Source organism: Doryrhamphus excisus, chromosome 1, assembly GCF_030265055.1.
Source record: "Doryrhamphus excisus isolate RoL2022-K1 chromosome 1, RoL_Dexc_1.0, whole genome shotgun sequence".
In the NCBI taxonomy this organism is placed as follows: domain Eukaryota; kingdom Metazoa; phylum Chordata; class Actinopteri; order Syngnathiformes; family Syngnathidae; genus Doryrhamphus; species Doryrhamphus excisus.
In genome coordinates, this window is record NC_080466.1 from 36456925 (window position 1) to 36475820 (window position 18896).

General features: G+C 41.3%; 2 protein-coding genes across 4 annotated transcripts in view; one reads left to right on the top strand and one right to left on the bottom strand.

The window, feature by feature from the left end:
- The first annotated feature begins 660 nt into the window (after nucleotides 1–660).
- LOC131131253 (gastrula zinc finger protein XlCGF52.1-like) lies at nucleotides 661–4277 on the top strand. Its single transcript, XM_058075777.1, has 2 exons — nucleotides 661–1160; nucleotides 2483–4277. Exons 1-2 carry the CDS (start codon nucleotides 965–967, stop codon nucleotides 3424–3426), a joined length of 1140 nt encoding a protein of 379 aa, XP_057931760.1. The 5' UTR covers nucleotides 661–964; the 3' UTR covers nucleotides 3427–4277.
- Nucleotides 4278–4885: 608 nt separating this feature from the next.
- Nucleotides 4886–18896, bottom strand: part of cntnap2b (contactin associated protein 2b) — a 29848-nt gene continuing 15837 nt past the window's right edge. Inside the window, exons 13-25 of one of the 3 annotated variants that reach the window (XM_058074037.1) lie at nucleotides 18241–18356; nucleotides 17665–17749; nucleotides 16819–16975; nucleotides 15773–15900; nucleotides 15508–15678; nucleotides 15186–15404; nucleotides 14127–14363; nucleotides 13815–14048; nucleotides 12905–13038; nucleotides 12169–12262; nucleotides 11795–12022; nucleotides 11644–11718; nucleotides 4886–6492 (exon numbers count right to left, since the gene is read on the bottom strand). In XM_058074037.1, the coding sequence (XP_057930020.1) occupies nucleotides 6293–6492; nucleotides 11644–11718; nucleotides 11795–12022; nucleotides 12169–12262; nucleotides 12905–13038; nucleotides 13815–14048; nucleotides 14127–14363; nucleotides 15186–15404; nucleotides 15508–15678; nucleotides 15773–15900; nucleotides 16819–16975; nucleotides 17665–17749; nucleotides 18241–18356 (2078 nt within the window). In that variant the 3' untranslated portion in view covers nucleotides 4886–6292. Of the gene's footprint in view, nucleotides 6666–11643; nucleotides 11719–11794; nucleotides 12023–12168; nucleotides 12263–12904; nucleotides 13039–13814; nucleotides 14049–14126; nucleotides 14364–15185; nucleotides 15405–15507; nucleotides 15679–15772; nucleotides 15901–16818; nucleotides 16976–17664; nucleotides 17750–18240; nucleotides 18357–18896 lie in introns of all 3 variants that reach the window. The other 2 variants (XM_058074055.1, XM_058074045.1) reach the window with 2 other exon arrangements.

An 18896-nucleotide genomic window follows, 5' to 3' on the forward strand; every position in this document is an offset into this window, starting at 1 on the left:
CGCCGAAGCGTTTCGTGAAGATTTGCTAAAGAAGGAAGTGACGTAGACGTCGCGTGGTGACTCCCCGGATTTAGACATATAGCGTTTGTGCTACGTTTTTTTTTTTTACTTTAAATACTTTAACAAACAGATTGGCATTGCAAGTGAAATCAAGTACTACAGAACATATTGACATAGAAATAGTCCCTTTACATAGATAAGCAAAGCAAAATAAAATAAGTAAATAATTAACAAAATAAAACAAAAAAGGGGGATACAAAATCAAGGTTAAGCCAGATGGGAATAGACTGGGTATATACATTGTGCATTTTTGGTCTTGATTATTCAAGGATTTGAAGTATAATTTAAAATAGTTTTGAAAAGCAGTTATATGTAGTAAGGTCACAAAAATCTTTGAAATTCTAATCTATTTTTTGAATATATTGGCAAAAGACTTCTGATCATTGGTTGCCATCTTGAAGCTATATAAATTCATCCAGTTCAGACTGAAGCGTTAATTATTTGTTTCCGTCATCTTTTGTGGGATTAGGAAGGTATCACAGATGAAATCATTCCCCTTTTCAGTGGTTTGTTTTTGATAAACTTATAAATAAATAAATCAAATTATTTAAAAATAAACAAACAAAAAAGTAACTTTGCAGTACCTTTGTCGTAAACATTTGGCGTGAAGGAAGTGACGTTTTCTTGCGCATGCGCAAATCGGACCGTTTTGTGACTGACAGCAAAGAAAAGATTGGGAAAAAAAGCTTCGCAAAAAGACGAGATTGTTTGCCGGTTTTTCTTTCCCGGACATGTTCCTCTCAAGTGAGCAGACGTCGTTTACTACTGCTAAAATAAAAATGGTCTCTGCGACGCTTTGGCGCTGCTAAGGCTGGCTTAGCTTGCTAGCTGCTAGCAAACAGCCTGGGAAGTTACCGACAAGCAGAGCTCAGGTGTGAGTGTAAAGTGTCGGGATTGTGTGAAAATGTGTAAAGTACAAATGCTGAGAGCCTTGGTGAGTCGGCGACTAAGTGCGGCTGTCGAAGAAATATTTGTAGTGTTCGAAAGGGCGATAGCAGAGTTGGAGGAGGAACTTTCTCGAGCAAAAGAGGAGAACGAGCATCAACGTCAACTACTGGACGCTGTCTTCAAGACGCCTGAAGATGTGCTACACAAACCAGGTTTGGTTCTGTCTTTCTGGGGGGGGGGCACACTATGTAGTGGCTGACTGGAAAATGGAGTTACGATAAGCCTTTTTTCATCTTCCAGAACCTGCACCTATTCCAGCTGTATTTCCTAGGATTTCCCAAACTCTCCGGTTTAATTTATTCCACCTATGGCCCGCCTCCGGGCACGCGCACTCTGCTGTGATTGGTCCCACTCTATGAAGTCTTTACAGTGCAGCAGAGCAGGGAGACGGCGGGTCTATAGCTTGTACCCGGGAACACCCATATAGGGAGGTCCGGCTCTCTATGACGTCACTGTTGATGTGTTCTCTTGATAGTTTGACTTTATTCTTGTCAAAATACTGATGATAACATTAATAATCTGACACTGCAAAAACACTCTTTTATTACCCGTCTTCTGTACATCTACCCCCTAACATTTACTATATGGAACATTCATTCATTCATTTACTACCAAGTTTTGTAGCCTGTCATTGCTAACAGCCGTGCGGCCGCTAAAGAAGCCATGCTTCAGTGTAGCCGCACTTGAATCTCATTAAACCGCTTCAGATTTAGGAAGTGAGTGATACGAATATCCAATTTATGTTTTTCTTGATCTTCCTGATTATTTACACACACACGTTATTAAGCCGTTTTTGTGATGTTCAGAGTGATTGGCTGGCCACCGGTCCAGGGTGTACCCCGCCTCTCGCCCTAAGGCAGCTGGGATAGGCTCCAGCACCCCCGCCACTCTAGTGAGGATATTGAATGAATTAGTTACCGCCATTAACACTTTATTTTTGATAGCCCTAAATAATAATAATAATAATAAACCCAAGGAAATACAGCTGGAATAGGTGCAGATTCTGGAAGAGCTAAAAAGCTTTCTGTGCTGGTTATTGTCTGTAACTGCTCAATAGAAGTCCATAACTCAAAATCAGCATAATAAGTCCCCTTTAAAGTCTCTATTTTGCTAGCATAAACTCACAATCTTATGATGAAAAATGTAATTTTAGTAGCATTGACTTGACAAGTGAAAGAAAAAATATTTTCTGGTTTAAAAATCATCATACTGTTGTATTTCAACAGTCTTCTTAAATAATCGTGATACTTTTATTGTTATGATTGTAATAACCACAATTTTCCCAATATTACAATGTATTTTTTATTTGGTTGGATTTCGGTGATGGTTTGGCCCACTTACCTTTTAAGAGGTTTAGAGGTGGGGGGGGGGGGGGCTTTTCACTCCGCTGTACATGTTATGACTAAAAGGCATTATTCATATGCGGATCATGAAAGTTGACTTTGACTAAAGCATGTGTGTCTCCTTGTGTCAGACGTCGGTGAAGAACATCTCCCCCCTGAGCAGGAGGTGAAGCAGCAGGAGCCACAGCCCCCCCACATTAAGGAGGAAGAGGAGGACCACAGCATCGGCCAGGAGGGAGAGCATCCTGAAGGAGCGGAGGAGTTCCCAGTCATTGTTGTCGTCTCCGTGAAGAGCGAAGATGATGAAGACAAAGGTCAAAGTGAGGAGAACAGAGAGGCGGAGCTCCCAAGCGCGAGCTCACTTCAACACATAACGGAACCTAATGGAGACCAGAGTGGAGGATCACAAGCAGAAAGCCTCTTCGCTCCACTGTCGGAGAGTGACGACACAACGTCACACTCTCCTGACACCGATGATGAAGACTCGGAAGATGATGTGACGTGTCCAAGTAACAACACACACTTTAAATGTTCTCACTGTGACAAAACTTTTAATCACCGTTGTTATCTAAAAATACACATGAGATATCACACAGGTGAGAAACCATTTGTTTGCTCCGTTTGTGGTAAAAGATTCACAGAGAAAAAGGTTTTGACAATACACACAAGAATACACACAGGGGAGAAGCCATTCATCTGCTCCGTTTGTGGTAAAAGATTCACAGAGAAAGGAAGTTTGACAAAACACACGAGAATACACACTGGAGAGAAACCTTTCACCTGTTCAGTGTGTGGGAAAGGTTTTGCACATAATCAAAATTTGACAATACACATGAGAAACCACACCGGAGAGAAACCATTCATGTGCTCAGTGTGCGGTAATAGATTCATACAGAAAGGCAATTTGAAAGCACACATAAGAATACACACAGGGGAGAAACCGTTCACTTGCTCAGTGTGTGGTAAGAGTTTCACACAGAAAGTCAATTTGACCAAGCATGCAAAAACACACACAGGGAGAAACCATTCAAATGCTCAGTTTGCAGTAAAAGATTCCCAGCCAAATGAAAACTGACAGAGCACTCGAGTAATGTTAGCCTAATGACCTTGAAATGACCGCTGATCTCAATTTAAATAACTTGCTTTACAAGGTGCTCCATCGTTGCATTGGCAGCTGGCAACACCCACACTGCCTCAACATCACAGCCCCATTTGGCAACAGTTACTATGGTTACCAGTGATGCTAATAATGGATATGCCATTGACATTGGAGGATCAACTTAAAAAAATATTATAAATTATTAATATATATGTTTAATTAACAAAAAAATGTCATGACAGCCTGTTGACTTCAGTAATTGGTGGGGAGGGGGGCACTCAGGTCTTTGACTCACGACATTCTGTTGAGCTGCATCTGCTATCGCATGCTGTACCTAATGGTGACCACTTGGTGGCAGTGTTGACTTGCCTTTTCACTGTTTTTTCACAGGTTCTTCCCTTTGGAATAAAATGTGCCCTACGTGACCGATGCGTCAGAGTTCTTCTTACGCCTAAGTACACACTGGGGGGAAACCCGTTCGGTCTCAAAGCAAAAAGGATAACGCAAGAGAGTTTTCTTAGGACGAGGCTGTGCGTGGTAATAATACAAAACGATGATAATAGATAGCAATAGCAGGTTTGTTGACATTAATAGTTTTTTAGTTCTTCCACCTATTCAGTTGTATTTCTTTGGGTTTCGTGCTTCCCCTAAAACCGATCTGTTGTATGTATTCCACTCATGGCTCGCCTCCAGGCACGCCCACTCTGCTGTGATTGGTCACATTCCCAATAAGGGAAGCTGTTCCCCAGGTGCAATGAATGCACCATCATTATTTGACGTTTTGTATTGAATACGGACGGAAGCCGTGAGGCACATACAACTACTAGTAAAACAACATGGACGTTCGTAGCAAGCAGCAGCGAGGAAGTTTCAATATTTAAACCCCCCCCCCCCCCCCCCCCGCAACGTTTAAATGGTATGTTTGAAAACACTACTGACTCTCAAAGAACGGTGTAAAGCTCCACAAAACGTCCGCCATTTGCAAAGAATGCCGCGTTAACGAGGCGTTGTTAGTCTGCCAGGTAAAATAGTTTTTTCAATGTCAAATGCTACAATAATAATAATATCACTGTGGTTTGGTTAATATAGAAGATGTGTTTTTGTGTGTAAAACAATCTTTTATGAGCTCCTCCCATTCAAACTAGCCTGTCTAAAAGTATCCATAACAGTGACGTCATGTCTCCATTTCTCCTTTACCATCCATGAAGGTCCAGTCTTCTTCCAGTCATCCATGGGACCTCCTCCTCCTGTTCCTCCACACCGTTGGTGGCCAGCCATCTTCTGTCCTCCTGACTCCAGGTAAGAATGCTAGCTAGCTTTCGCCACTAACAGTAGTTTATAGTGTTTGTACACTACTACAGTACACCAGTTTGCTAGCTAGCTAGCTCGCTAGTTGTCAGTGTGACTTGTGTTCCACTTAGAAGCATGAAATAAATCACCATGAGACAGAATAAATGCCAAGTCAGATATGAAAAGAAGAGTCAGGCATCGAACATATGAAGTACAGTAATACTACGAAGCATTGTGAAGCATGCCGTTACATCACAATGAAGTACAACGAAATACAATCAAACGCCAAAAAGCAATCAGTCATCGTTTGTATGGAAAGTTCTCCGACATCCACAGAAATAAACAGCTGCTTCCTTCAGACCTTTTCAAAGTAAAATTCCAGTGCACTTCCTTACAGGAAATACTCACTTTTTTATCCACACATTCAATGTACGTGCGTGTGTGCGTGTTTGTTACAACTGTCAGGACAAATGGAACTAGTGCTTTTTGTTTTTTCATGACAAAAAACTTGTGTAGGCACAAAAAAAGCATGACACACACGTATCAGGCTTCAGTCATGGATCAAACCAGGCAAATTATTCACTGGGCTCAAATATATTAGACAGATAAATATATCAAAATAAACAATATAAAAAATGATGAATACATAAATAAAGGCATTCATAAAACAAATGTAAAAATACACAAATATACCAAATAAACGAACATATAAAGTAATAAAATTTACAAAATACATAAATATAAATATATGCAAAATAAACATCAGAAAAATAAACCAACATAAATATATAAGATAAATGTCTAAAAGAAATACATAAAATTAAAAAACAGAATAATAATTATATATAATATAACAGAATATTTGACAATAAAATATCTCCAAAACTAAAAGATAAAAATAAAAGATCTAACATGAAATAGTGTCGTTTGTGTGAAGAAGGCGTGTAGCAAGAAAGCTCAATTGAAGTGAAAGGATGGTGTGGATGCAGCACATAAGATGTTTGGGACGTGAAGGATGTGCGAGTTTACGTCTTACATTCTTCATGCTCAGGTATTCTTTACGTTTACGACAGATTGACTCAATTGCACCAAAAAGTGATTTTTCTTCCTTGCTTGTTTTCTATGAATTAATTGAAGAAATACCGTCCAGTAAAGAGTTCATATTTGTGATATTTGACTGCCTATTAAAGTATTGTAATGACTTGAAAATGATCTTCCCTGGCAACCAATCAGCTTGGGGACAGCCACTCCAAAGTGCTTCCTGTACGTGACTCGGCACAAAGATGTAGAGGTCACGTTCCCGGATTCTTATGGTTAAAATATGATGGATGCTAAGTAAAGAAATAAAAGAATCATCTATTGCATACGTATCATCCCCATCAATACTTGAAATAAAACCCAGATGGCGTCATGTGTTCGTGTCCATAAAGTTTGGATACAAACAAGCCGTCCTCCAGCTCCCAGTATTTGTGTTTTAGAAAAGAGTAGAGTACCATTCAGTACTACTACAGTACATCCTACAGTCGTGAGTCAATCATTGTTGTCGGGGGTTTCAGATGAACCACTCCTTCTTGCTCTCGTCGATGCTTTCGGTGAACGCGGGGTCGTTGACAATGATGGCGGCATCGGCGCAGTCTGCCGACTCGGCCCCCTTGGCCTCGTTGGTGTGGTAGGATCCTTTGTGGCGGAACATGTGACGGATGACAAACACCATGATGCACAAGGTGGCGAATATCACCACGGCGACCACTCCTGGAAAAACAGACATTGACTTAGGAAGCTGGGAAAACTGCCAACGTGCGAAGACAAGCCGTAACTGGAAAAAAGTAAGTTGGGATGACGATGATGATGTATGATTGACGGGTCCGATGAACGTGATAACTGCTTGTAGCTCGCCCGTGGGACAAAAGAAAGCGAGGAAGCTGCTGGCAGAAAAGAACCAGGAAAAACGTGTCAAGACAGATGGTGTGGAAAATGTGGAAAAACATCATCACACATGCTGGCACATTATATGCAAAAATACTATGTTGTTTTTTTCAGAAACGGCATTAAACGCCAAAAAACATAAGGGGGTTGGTATGTCGTTTTTTTCCGTTTTTTCAACTTGCTTCTAATGCACTTTTCTGGTCAAAAAAACACGGGAAACCTCACACACATGCATTAGGGGCCTGAGAAGCACCCAAAAGCGGCATAAAAAGCCAGTGTTTGAATTTGGTGATTTTTGACAAAAAACCTAAGGGGTTAGTATGGCGTTTTTTTTCGTTTTTTTCAACTTGCTTCTAATGCACTTTTCTGGTCAAATAAACAGGGGAAACCTCACACACACTCAACAGGGGCCTGAAAAGCATCCAAAGATGGCATAAAACGCCAGAGTTTGAGGGCGGTCATTTTTGACAAAAAAACGTATGTCGTTTTTTTCATTTTTTTCAACTTGCTTCTAATGCACTTTTCTGGTGAAAAAAACAGGGGAAACCTCACACACACTCAACAGGGGCCCCAGAAGCATCCAAAAATGGCATAAAATGCCAGAGTTTGAATTTTGTCACTTTTGAAAAAAACGTAAGGGGTTAGCATGTCGTTTTTTTTCACTTTTTTCAACTTGCTTCTAATGCCCCTTTCTGGTCAAATAAACAGGGGAAACCTCACACACACTCAACAGGGGCCCCAGAAGCATCCAAAAATGGCATAAAATGCCAGAGTTTGAATTTTGTCACTTTTGAAAAAAACGTAAGGGGTTAGTATGTCGTTTTTTTTCGTTTTTTCAACTTGCTTCTAATTGCCCTTTTCTGGTCAAATAAACAGGGGAAACCTCACACACACTCAACAGGGGCCCCAGAAGCATCCAAAAATGGCATAAAATGCCAGAGTTTGAATTTTGTCACTTTTGAAAAAAACGTAAGGGGTTAGTATGTCGTTTTTTTTCACTTTTTTCAACTTGCTTCTAATGCCCCTTTCTGGTCAAATAAACAGGGGAAACCTCACACACACTCAACAGGGGCCCCAGAAGCATCCAAAAATGGCATAAAATGCCAGAGTTTGAATTTTGTCATTTTTGAAAAAAACGTAAGGGGTTAGTATGTCGTTTTTTTCATTTTTTTCAACTTGCTTCTAATGCACTTTTCTGGTCAAATAAAGAGAGGAAACCTCACACACACTCAACAGGGGCCCCAGAAGCATCCAAAAATGGCATAAAATGCCAGAGTTTGAATTTTGTCACTTTTGAAAAAAACGTAAGGGGTTAGTATGTCGTTTTTTTCAGTTTTTTCAACTTGCTTCGAATGCCCCTTTCTGGTCAAATAAACAGGGGAAACTTCACACACACTCAACAGGGGCCCCAGAAGCATCCAAAAATGGCATAAAATGCCAGATTTTCAGGGCGGTGATTTTTGAAAAAAAAACGTAAGGGGTTAGTATGTCGTTTTTTTCAGTTTTTCAACTTGCTTCTAATGCACTTTTCTGGTGAATAAAACAGGGGAAACTTCACACACACTCAACAGAGGCCCCAGAAGCATCCAAAAATGGCATAAAATGCCAGATTTTCAGGGCGGTGATTTTTGAAAAAAAACGTAAGGGGTTAGTATGTCGTTTTTTTCATTTTTTTCAACTTGCTTCTAATGCACTTTTCTGGTCAAATAAACAGGGGAAACCTCACACACACTCAACAGGGGCCCCAGAAGCATCCAAAAATGGCATAAAATGCCAGAGTTTGAATTTTGTCACTTTTGAAAAAAACGTAAGGGGTTAGTATGTCGTTTTCTTCATTTTTTTCAACTTGCTTCTAATGCACTTTTCTGGTCAAATAAACAGGGGAAACCTCACACACACTCAACAGGGGCCCTAGAAGCATCCAAAAATGGCATAAAACGCCAGTGTTTGAATTTGGTGATTTTTGGAAAAAAAACATGAGGGGTTAGTATGGCGTTTTTTTCATTTTTTTCAACTTGCTTCTAATGCACTTTTCTGGTCGAATAAACAGGGGAAACTTCACACACACTCAACAGGGGCCCCAGAAGCATCCAAAAATGGCATAAAATGCCAGATTTTCAGGGCGGTGATTTTTGAAAAAAAAACGTAAGGGGTTAGTATGTCGTTTTTTTCAGTTTTTCAACTTGCTTCTAATGCACTTTTCTGGTGAATAAAACAGGGGAAACTTCACACACACTCAACAGAGGCCCCAGAAGCATCCAAAAATGGCATAAAATGCCAGATTTTCAGGGCGGTGATTTTTGAAAAAAAACGTAAGGGGTTAGTATGTCGTTTTTTTCACTTTTTTCAACTTGCTTCTAATGCCCCTTTCTGGTCAAATAAACAGGGGAAACCTCACACACACTCAACAGGGGCCCCAGAAGCATCCAAAAATGGCATAAAATGCCAGAGTTTGAATTTTGTCATTTTTGAAAAAAACGTAAGGGGTTAGTATGTCGTTTTTTTCATTTTTTTCAACTTGCTTCGAATGCCCCTTTCTGGTCAAATAAACAGGGGAAACTTCACACACACTCAACAGGGGCCCCAGAAGCATCCAAAAATGGCATAAAATGCCAGAGTTTGAATTTTGTCACTTTTGAAAAAAACGTAAGGGGTTAGTATGTCGTTTTTTTCAGTTTTTTCAACTTGCTTCGAATGCCCCTTTCTGGTCAAATAAACAGGGGAAACTTCACACACACTCAACAGGGGCCCCAGAAGCATCCAAAAATGGCATAAAATGCCAGATTTTCAGGGCGGTGATTTTTGAAAAAAAAACGTAAGGGGTTAGTATGTCGTTTTTTTCAGTTTTTCAACTTGCTTCTAATGCACTTTTCTGGTGAATAAAACAGGGGAAACTTCACACACACTCAACAGAGGCCCCAGAAGCATCCAAAAATGGCATAAAACGCCAGTGTTTGAATTTGGTGATTTTTGGAAAAAAAACATGAGGGGTTAGTATGGCGTTTTTTTCATTTTTTTCAACTTGCTTCTAATGCACTTTTCTGGTCGAATAAACAGGGGAAACTTCACACACACTCAACAGGGGCCCCAGAAGCATCCAAAAATGGCATAAAATGCCAGATTTTCAGGGCGGTGATTTTTGAAAAAAAACGTAAGGGGTTGGTATGTCGTTTTTTTCATTTTTTTCAACTTGCTTCTAATGCACTTTTCTGGTCAAATAAACAAGTGTAACCTCACACACACTCAACAGAGGCCCCAGAAGCATCCAAAAATGGCATAAAATGCCAGAGTTTGAATTTTGTCACTTTTGAAAAAAACGTAAGGGGTTAGTATGTCGTCTTTTTCATTTTTTTCAACTTGCTTCTAATGCACTTTTCTGGTCGAATAAACAGGGGAAACTTCACACACACTCAACAGGGGCCCCAGAAGCATCCAAAAATGGCATAAAATGCCAGAGTTTGAATTTTGTCATTTTTGAAAAAAACGTAAGGGGTTAGTATGTCGTTTTTTTTCGTTTTTTCAACTTGCTTCTAATTGCCCTTTTCTGGTCAAATAAACAGGGGAAACCTCACACACACTCAACAGGGGCCCCAGAAGCATCCAAAAATGGCATAAAATGCCAGAGTTTGAATTTTTTCACTTTTGAAAAAAACGTAAGGGGTTAGTATGTCGTTTTTTTCAGTTTTTTCAACTTGCTTCTAATGCACTTTTCTGGTGAATAAAACAGGGGAAACTTCACACACACTCAACAGAGGCCCCAGAAGCATCCAAAAATGGCATAAAATGCCAGAGTTTGAATTTTGTCATTTTTGAAAAAAACGTAAGGGGTTAGTATGTCGTTTTTTTCAGTTTTTCAACTTGCTTCTAATGCACTTTTCTGGTGAATAAAACAGGGGAAACTTCACACACACTCAACAGGGGCCCCAGAAGCATCCAAAAATGGCATAAAATGCCAGATTTTCAGGGCGGTGATTTTTGAAAAAAAACGTAAGGGGTTGGTATGTCGTTTTTTTCATTTTTTTCAACTTGCTTCTAATGCACTTTTCTGGTCAAATAAACAGGGGAAACCTCACACACACTCAACAGGGGCCCCAGAAGCATCCAAAAATGGCATAAAATGCCAGAGTTTGAATTTTGTCACTTTTGAAAAAAACGTAAGGGGTTAGTATGTCGTTTTCTTCATTTTTTTCAACTTGCTTCTAATGCACTTTTCTGGTCAAATAAACAGGGGAAACCTCACACACACTCAACAGGGGCCCCAGAAGCATCCAAAAATGGCATAAAACGCCAGTGTTTGAATTTGGTGATTTTTGGAAAAAAAACATGAGGGGTTAGTATGGCGTTTTTTTCATTTTTTTCAACTTGCTTCTAATGCACTTTTCTGGTCGAATAAACAGGGGAAACTTCACACACACTCAACAGGGGCCCCAGAAGCATCCAAAAATGGCATAAAATGCCAGATTTTCAGGGCGGTGATTTTTGAAAAAAAACGTAAGGGGTTGGTATGTCGTTTTTTTCATTTTTTTCAACTTGCTTCTAATGCACTTTTCTGGTCAAATAAACAAGTGTAACCTCACACACACTCAACAGAGGCCCCAGAAGCATCCAAAAATGGCATAAAATGCCAGAGTTTGAATTTTGTCACTTTTGAAAAAAACGTAAGGGGTTAGTATGTCGTCTTTTTCATTTTTTTCAACTTGCTTCTAATGCACTTTTCTGGTCAAATAAACAAGGGAAACCTCACACACTTGCATTAGGGGCCTGAGAAGCACCCAAAAATGGCATAAAATGCCAGTGTTTGAATTTGGTGATTTTGACAAAAAAACGTAAGGGCCATCACCGGGTACGTATCTAGACCGAGGTCCATCATTTGCTGATGGCTGGCATCGAGGAATCGGTAAACTCAAGCAGAAAAAGCAATAAGTGAAGAAGAAGAAGAAGAGGGTGGGCAATTGGAAGGGGTGGGATGACCTTTACCTCCAATAACGGCAGAGTTGCGGTTGACGCCATGACTGCTGGACGTGTCCTCACTGAAGGGGAAGACGGCTCCAGCTGGAAGTCAACATCAAAAGCTGTCAAGTCAGCATCTACACATGCGCCTTCGACCGCAGGATGCACGGCCCCATACCTGTCTCTACGTGCCAGGGGTCGCTCTCCGCCAGCGGGGAGATGGTGAGGGGAGAGGCTCCGCAATTGGAAGGGACGAGGATGCCGTGGGTGCTGATGGGCGCGGCCTGGCCAGAGCGCAGGGCGGCTTTAAGCGGTGCCACGCCGTTCAACTCCACCCTTGACAGGCAGCCCACAAAGCCCGGAGTGTTATAGCGCTCGATCAGGATGGGGTCTATCTGTCCCGTTTCTACGGGCACCAAAAAGACAACACAGACAATAAAAACCAGCAGGAGGGAAGGGACTTGAAGATTCTCACACAGCTCCATCTTTTAGGTTATAAGGAATTATGCTAATTGGACATCATGACATCAACTCCACCCCTCCCCCACTCACCAAAGACCTTCCCAAGGAAGAGACTTTTAATCAAGTTGAATTCAGAGTCGGAGGCAGCAGGCAGGGTGTATGTGGACGCCGGGTAGTGGTCCAGCTGCAAACATGGAGGCTTCATGTAAGACGACATGGCTCCATGCTACTACTGTTAGCAAACAACTGTGTGCCGCATGACGTGTTTGTGTGCAATAGTCAAAACGTCATAATAATAAAATTTGTAAAACCATCAAGGACTGTTCATAACATCAGCGGAATTGAGCATGTACCTTTGCACCTTCTACTGACCAAACCAAGTACACATACAGACACAAATACTGTATACACCGGAACCGTTACCATGTTTTTCTGTTATAATCAAATTATGCCTTGGTTTGTGTACATGTCCTGGTTAGCATACAATATGGTGTGCATCGGTTCTTAATGTATTTGAATGCTAAAGCCTGTTTTAAGCTGGAAGCTAGCATCTTGCTAACTCAATAAGAAGGTGAGAAGGGCTCTTGCTGCCTGTTTTTGCCAACAGACACGTCTTCAAATTAATATTCATGTTCTTTTTTCATTAACATTGAATGCTATTTTTTCCTTGGCATTTTTTTCTAAGTGTAAAACTATAAAAATGTGTTTTCTAGATTATTTTGGATTTATATGACAAATAGATTTGGTTAGTGTACATTTTGGTTAGAGTCCATCCTGAATGAAGGAAGGCTCCACTGTTTTGTGTTATTTTGTGTTCTTCACCTACCTGTAATCGTATCTTCCGTAGGTTTCGTGTCAAGTTAACAGTGTGAGGTTGCCCGTTAGCCATGTTGCGGTGGTCAATATTTATGGTGAAAGGTTCCGGGAGACCACCGAGTCTGTAACGGATCTGGAGAGTACCTGGAGAGACACAGACAAATGTTACTGCACAGAAACACAACATGGACCTAGAAAGGTCAAATTGGATGTGAATTCTGGAAATGGATGTTATCATATCCTAAAGCCCACCCTCGTCCTTCCCTCGTCCTTCCCTTCTTGTTGGCATTTTTCCACACATTGTTTGGGCTGTAGATTTGAAATGTGTGATAATGTGCGATGGATGAGTGGATGGATGGGTGGATGGATGGGTGGGTGGCTGGATGAGTGGATGGATGGCTGGATGGATGGCTGGGTGGAAGGGTGGATGGATGGATGGATGGCTGGGTGGCATTGGTACAGTGGAACCTCACTTAGACTATGGCCCTTGTTATTTTATATTTTTTTGTCTTATGCATACAATTTGCCTTGGTTTGTGTTAGCGTACAATACGGCACACATCTTAGTCGTGGTATTAATACGCTGAGTGAGTCCAACTGTGTTCAAAACGTCCCTGTTGGCAGTCTGTTACCATGGAAACCACAATCAGAAGTCATTTTTTTCACTCCTGCCTTTCAGAATCAATCTGCGCATAACATTGAATAGGCCATATCATGAGATGGGGGGGTTACCATAGTTAACAGTTGGGGTGGGCTGGTGAGTGGTGGGGGAGCGGGGCCTACATCATGTGCTCACCGTCGGCACACTATGACGTCACAAAGAGCCAGTGTTGACGTTAAAGAAAAAGATGCTAACTGTATTGTACGCTAAACGAGGTCCCACCGTTGTGGAATGACACCAAGAGGTTCACTGACTGTTACCATTGTGTCTCAGCACAACAGCCAAGTAGTCCTGAGTCCTGGAGCTGATGTAGACCAGAATGCTGGGAGCGCTGGAGGTGCTGAAGCTGAAGATGAGTTCCTCGTGAGTCAGGTTGGCTTCAATGGGAACACCCACCCCCGAAAGGCTTTTCCCCTCCTGCACCACCGAGGGTGCCACATCCGGCAAGAAGTCATACCGCACCAAGGTCCCCGTCTCGAAGTAGGCCCCCACGTCTGCCAATACACAAACAGAAACAGAAAGGATCGGTCCTTGGCTCTCATGTCACCTGAAGGTCTGTTACAGTGTCACACCTTCAGTACAAAAGGGTCCATCATACGCCGTGAGCGAGCAGTCGCAGGAGTAGGTGTTGTACTGCTCCACACATTTGCCTCCATTCTTGCACTGCGTCCCGTAGCTCTGGCAGTGGCCCTGGCAGCCGGGATTCACACCCGGAATTCCTCTCGCCTTCTCCTCCAGGTTCAAGGTGAATCCATTCATCTTCAGTGCTCTAATGCAGCCCAGAAAACCTCTCTGGCCTCCTGAGGCACCTGGATGGAGAAACCACAGGACTGAATGATTGGGTGTATCTAGACACACTATAGTTCATTCATTCATTCATTTTCTACCGCTTTTTCCTCACGAGGGTCGCGGGGTGTGCTGGAGCCTATCCCAGCTGTCTTTGGGCGAGAGGCGGGGTACACCCTGGACTGGTGGCCAGCCAATCACAGGACACATATAGACAAACAACCATTCACACTCACATTCATACCTATGGACAATTTGGAGTGGCCAATTAACCTAGCATGTTTTTGGAATGTGGGAGGAAACCGGAGTACCCGGAGAAAACCCACGCATGCACGAGGAGAACATGCAAACTCCACACAGAGATGTCCGAGGGTGGAATTGAACCCTGGTCTCCTAGCTGTGAGGTCTGCACGCTAACCACTTGGCCGCCCACACTATAGTTACGTTACAAAAATATGTACATTTTAGGGCTACACGGCGAACAAGTGGTTAGTGCGCAGGCCTCACAGCTAGGAGACCCGAGTTCAATTCCACCTTCTGCCATCTCTGTGTTGGCCACAGTCAGGGGAAGATCTTGGTTTGAATCTCCACTGGGTCTCTTCTGTGTGGAGTTTGCATGTTCTCCCTGATTGTCTGTAGGTTTTCTCCAAGTACTCCAGGTACAAAAACATGCTGCGTGTTAGCTTCATTCAGTGCTTCCCCCCTTTCACTGCACTCGTACTTACACTAGTACTTATACTAGTACTTACACTAGTATTCAACATGCAATGTGACTCGTGAATACGCTTGTACGCCCTCCATTTTGTAGCATTTTCCACACAAGACGGAACACGTGTGTTTCTTACCGACATACAGGTTGCTGTACAACTCCAGCTTGGTGGGGCCCTGCTGAGGGGTGAGGCGGACCTCTCGGTGCAGTCCGTCGAGCTGCAGCACCACTTCTTTTACGTTCTTCTCCGCCTCCACGCGATGCCACTGGTCATCATTTAGCGGCAGCGGTGAGCGGACAACAAGCTCCATTCTCTCACTGCCCACGTCGAAGGAGAAAGACACCATGGAGCCTCCTGAAACACCAGGATGGCCATCAAAACATCAATTAATGATGTTCCTGGTGAGGAAAATCCACATATACGGATCATTCCGTTTACGGAGCATGCTCAGACACACCTCTTAGTTCAATACGAAGAATGTCAGAGCTTCCTGAGCTCTCCAGAAAGACTCCATGACTGGAGGACGTCTTAAAGTAGAAGGAGACATCAGTGCTGGTTTCGCCTCTAAAGGAAGAGAAATGGAGGTAGGAGGCAGGACTGGAGAAAGATGCAGCATTCCAGTAGTTTCCTTTAAAAAAAAGACAAAACAAAGGCATGATGTTTTAAGCTGTCATTTAACACCCTATCCTCTCTCGAGGAGTCTTGCTGAGATTGTGACTCACGGTCCCCCTGGCATCGGAGTGGTCCCACTGTCAGCTTGGCATCGGATCCAGCTCTGCTGGTATCACCAACCACAACCTGCCTGACTGGCAAATGGTCCTTGTACACCAGCAATCCTGCATCCTCTCTCCTGTACACATACACATAAGACACACATTGTCAAGAAGCATGACTTGTTGACTACTATTTTACCTATTTTAACTATAATAGTGTCAAAACAACAAAACATAAACTCAAAACCAAAAGTATCTAGACATCCATTTTGTGTAGTTTCACTTTGTCTTTGTGGGTGTAAACTAGGCGTGTGTTCCAATACGACTACTTCACTGCTGATACCAAACCGATATTGCAGTATTGAGTATCAACTGATTTCGATAAACCATATACCGTATTTTCTGTACTATAAGTCACTCCGGAGTATAAGTCGCACAAGGCCAAAAATGCATAATTAGGTAGAAAAAAAACATACGTAAGTCGCATTTTTTGCAGGTATTTTGTTTTACAAACTACTTTACGTCCTCTTGGAAGGTAAGTTCTAACAATAAAAGAATAGAGAACAGGCTGAATAGGTGTAAGATATGCTAACAAGATATGCTAAGATATGTTAACACAAAAAAATAAACATGAACAGAAAAGGTGTCCAGTGTTTATGTAACATAAACAGTTTTTTTTTCATTTATAAGTCGCTCTGGAGTATAAGTCGCAGGACAGCCAACCTATGAAAAAAAGTGAGACTTATAGTCCAGAAAATAAGGGAAATATATTTTTATTAAAGAGCATTGGTTGTTTGACGGAGTCATGGTCTTGGGAATATTCTGGATATATTTTTTGTGATGTTGTTTCAGATGCAGGATGAGGTTGGGAACATTAAACTTGCCCGGTATTGCGCCACCATGGTAAAGTTGCTAAAGTGACGCATGCTAAGTTGTGTCCTCAGCTGCAACCACACACACACACACACACACACACACACACTTTGTAGCTCATGCAACTAAGTGACTTTTTAACATTTTTAACTTCTCACAATAAATGTTGGACATCCACTCACCAGACGTGCGAATCGGCATCACAATTGCAGTCGTGTTTGGGGTCAGTACAGTTGTGTTCAATTCCACATGCACACTTCTGTATGCCTGGACCCGAACCTCCCCAGTAAGAATGCTTCTCATTGGCTTGTCCTACCCACCAAGTAAACGCTTCACCGTCTACAAAACACAAATCCAACACAAACAATTCAAATCACATTTCAATAGAACATATGTAATTCATACCTTTGATATAAAACACGTCTAATGTTATTCATTATACAAACCAAATAGTAACACGAATGCTTATTTTAATAACCGATCAATTAAATAAATTAAAATATATATATATTAATTTCTGTCTCTTTATTTAGATTTTAACCAACAGCAAACAACACCAGGGTGCCACTTGAATATTCTGTTGAAATAATGTTGAATAATAACTAGGGCTGTCAAATGATTTACATTTTTTTTAATCAGATTAATCACAGATTTTAAATGCATTAATCATGATTAATCACATTAACAACTATGTCAGAAATATGCCAATTTTTGCTGTATTTAATGAATAGAAAAATAAATGATGATACATAAATTAACTGACTAATATCAGTGCTTCATTCATTCATTCATTTTCTAACGCTTATCCTTGTGGGGGGTGCTGCAGCCTATCCCAGCTGTCTTCGGGCAAGAGGCGGGGTACACCCTGGACTGGTCGCCAGCCAATCACAGGGCACATATTAGACAAACAACCATTCATATGTAGGCACCTCATTCGTCATGATTTTATTTTTTATTTTTTACCACTTATCCTGTTCAGTGACACAGTGATGGCGTCACATTTTTGATGCTGAGAAATAGGATTTTACCTGGGGTGTTGAGCAGACGTGACATTCTGCAGGCGTAGGCCACGTATTGTTCACACTTTTCAGCACTGCTGGTGACCAAAAACAACTGAAATAAAACACAAGCAGCAATACTTACTTTTCATTTGAACATCCTATTTTAACAGTAAAGCAATGGATTTCACTTTCTTGTTACAAGTTGTTTTATTTAAATAAATGCTTAACCCGAGGATGCTATATTTATTTCAAAGGTCCATGCATGATGTACATCATAAATCCCATCTAAAAATAGCTGCTAAAATAAACTGTGCCATTCTTTTTTTTTTTAATAAATATGGGAAAAGTCAAATATAATCTTTTCTAACAAACCTTTAGCTATGCTCAAATCCTCAGCTAGTAACAAAATAACAAAATAAAGGAGTATCTGGTTTAAGAGGACATTTTAAAACATCAGCAACTCTAATATACTGTACTTTAAACTAAATAGTAGTATTTTTAGGTAAAACAACAAACACTGATCATGTTTCCATCCCCAAGAGACAACAAAGTGAAGACTGTTCCATTCATTAAACATGCCATCTTATATCAAGCTGTTTGTACCTGTTCATGGGTCACATTGTAGGAGATCTGCAGCACAACGCTCTCCTCCCTGCCAGCAGTGGTGACCGATGTCTGAGTAGCAAGGTTGTTCTTCACTGTGGTCCAAACCTTTTCCTCTAAAACAAAAGATACATTATTCAGTCACTGCAGCCATTATTAAGAGTTATTAATCTGTGACATTACAACGTGGCACAGGGATGAGCCCAGGGGCTTGGACAAGGTATACAGCTTTATAGCTCACACAGTCAAATAACCCACCATGGGGACAAAGAAAGTTGTGACTGACAGCAATTTGATTAAAAAAAATAATAGAAACACGACTTAATTCAATCTCACCTGGATGCATGGAAAGTCTGCATAAAAAGTGATCAATAATCAACAAGTCTGAGTATAGGTTAAAATGTTTGTCTAAACAAATAAGTCTTTAGATCCTTTGACAGGCATCCACTTAGTCCATATATATAACTCCTATACCCACCATATTAGAAAGTGGGGCTCGTTTTAAATCAAATCAACTTTATTTGTAGAGCACATTTCCTGCAAGGACATGCAACACAAAGTGCTTTACAGAATTAAAAACAATTACCACAATTAAAACGAAAACAATTACAAAAAAAGCCCCTCCCTCCCACCCTCCATACTAGACACATACACAC

Coding starts and splice junctions, on each gene's coding strand:
- LOC131131253 (XM_058075777.1), top strand. CDS start 965: ATGTGTAAAGTACAAATGCTGAGAGCCTTGGTGAGTCGGCGACTAAGT. Junction 1,161..2,482: donor AGATGTGCTACACAAACCAG/GTTTGGTTCTGT, acceptor TCCTTGTGTCAG/ACGTCGGTGAAGAACATCTC.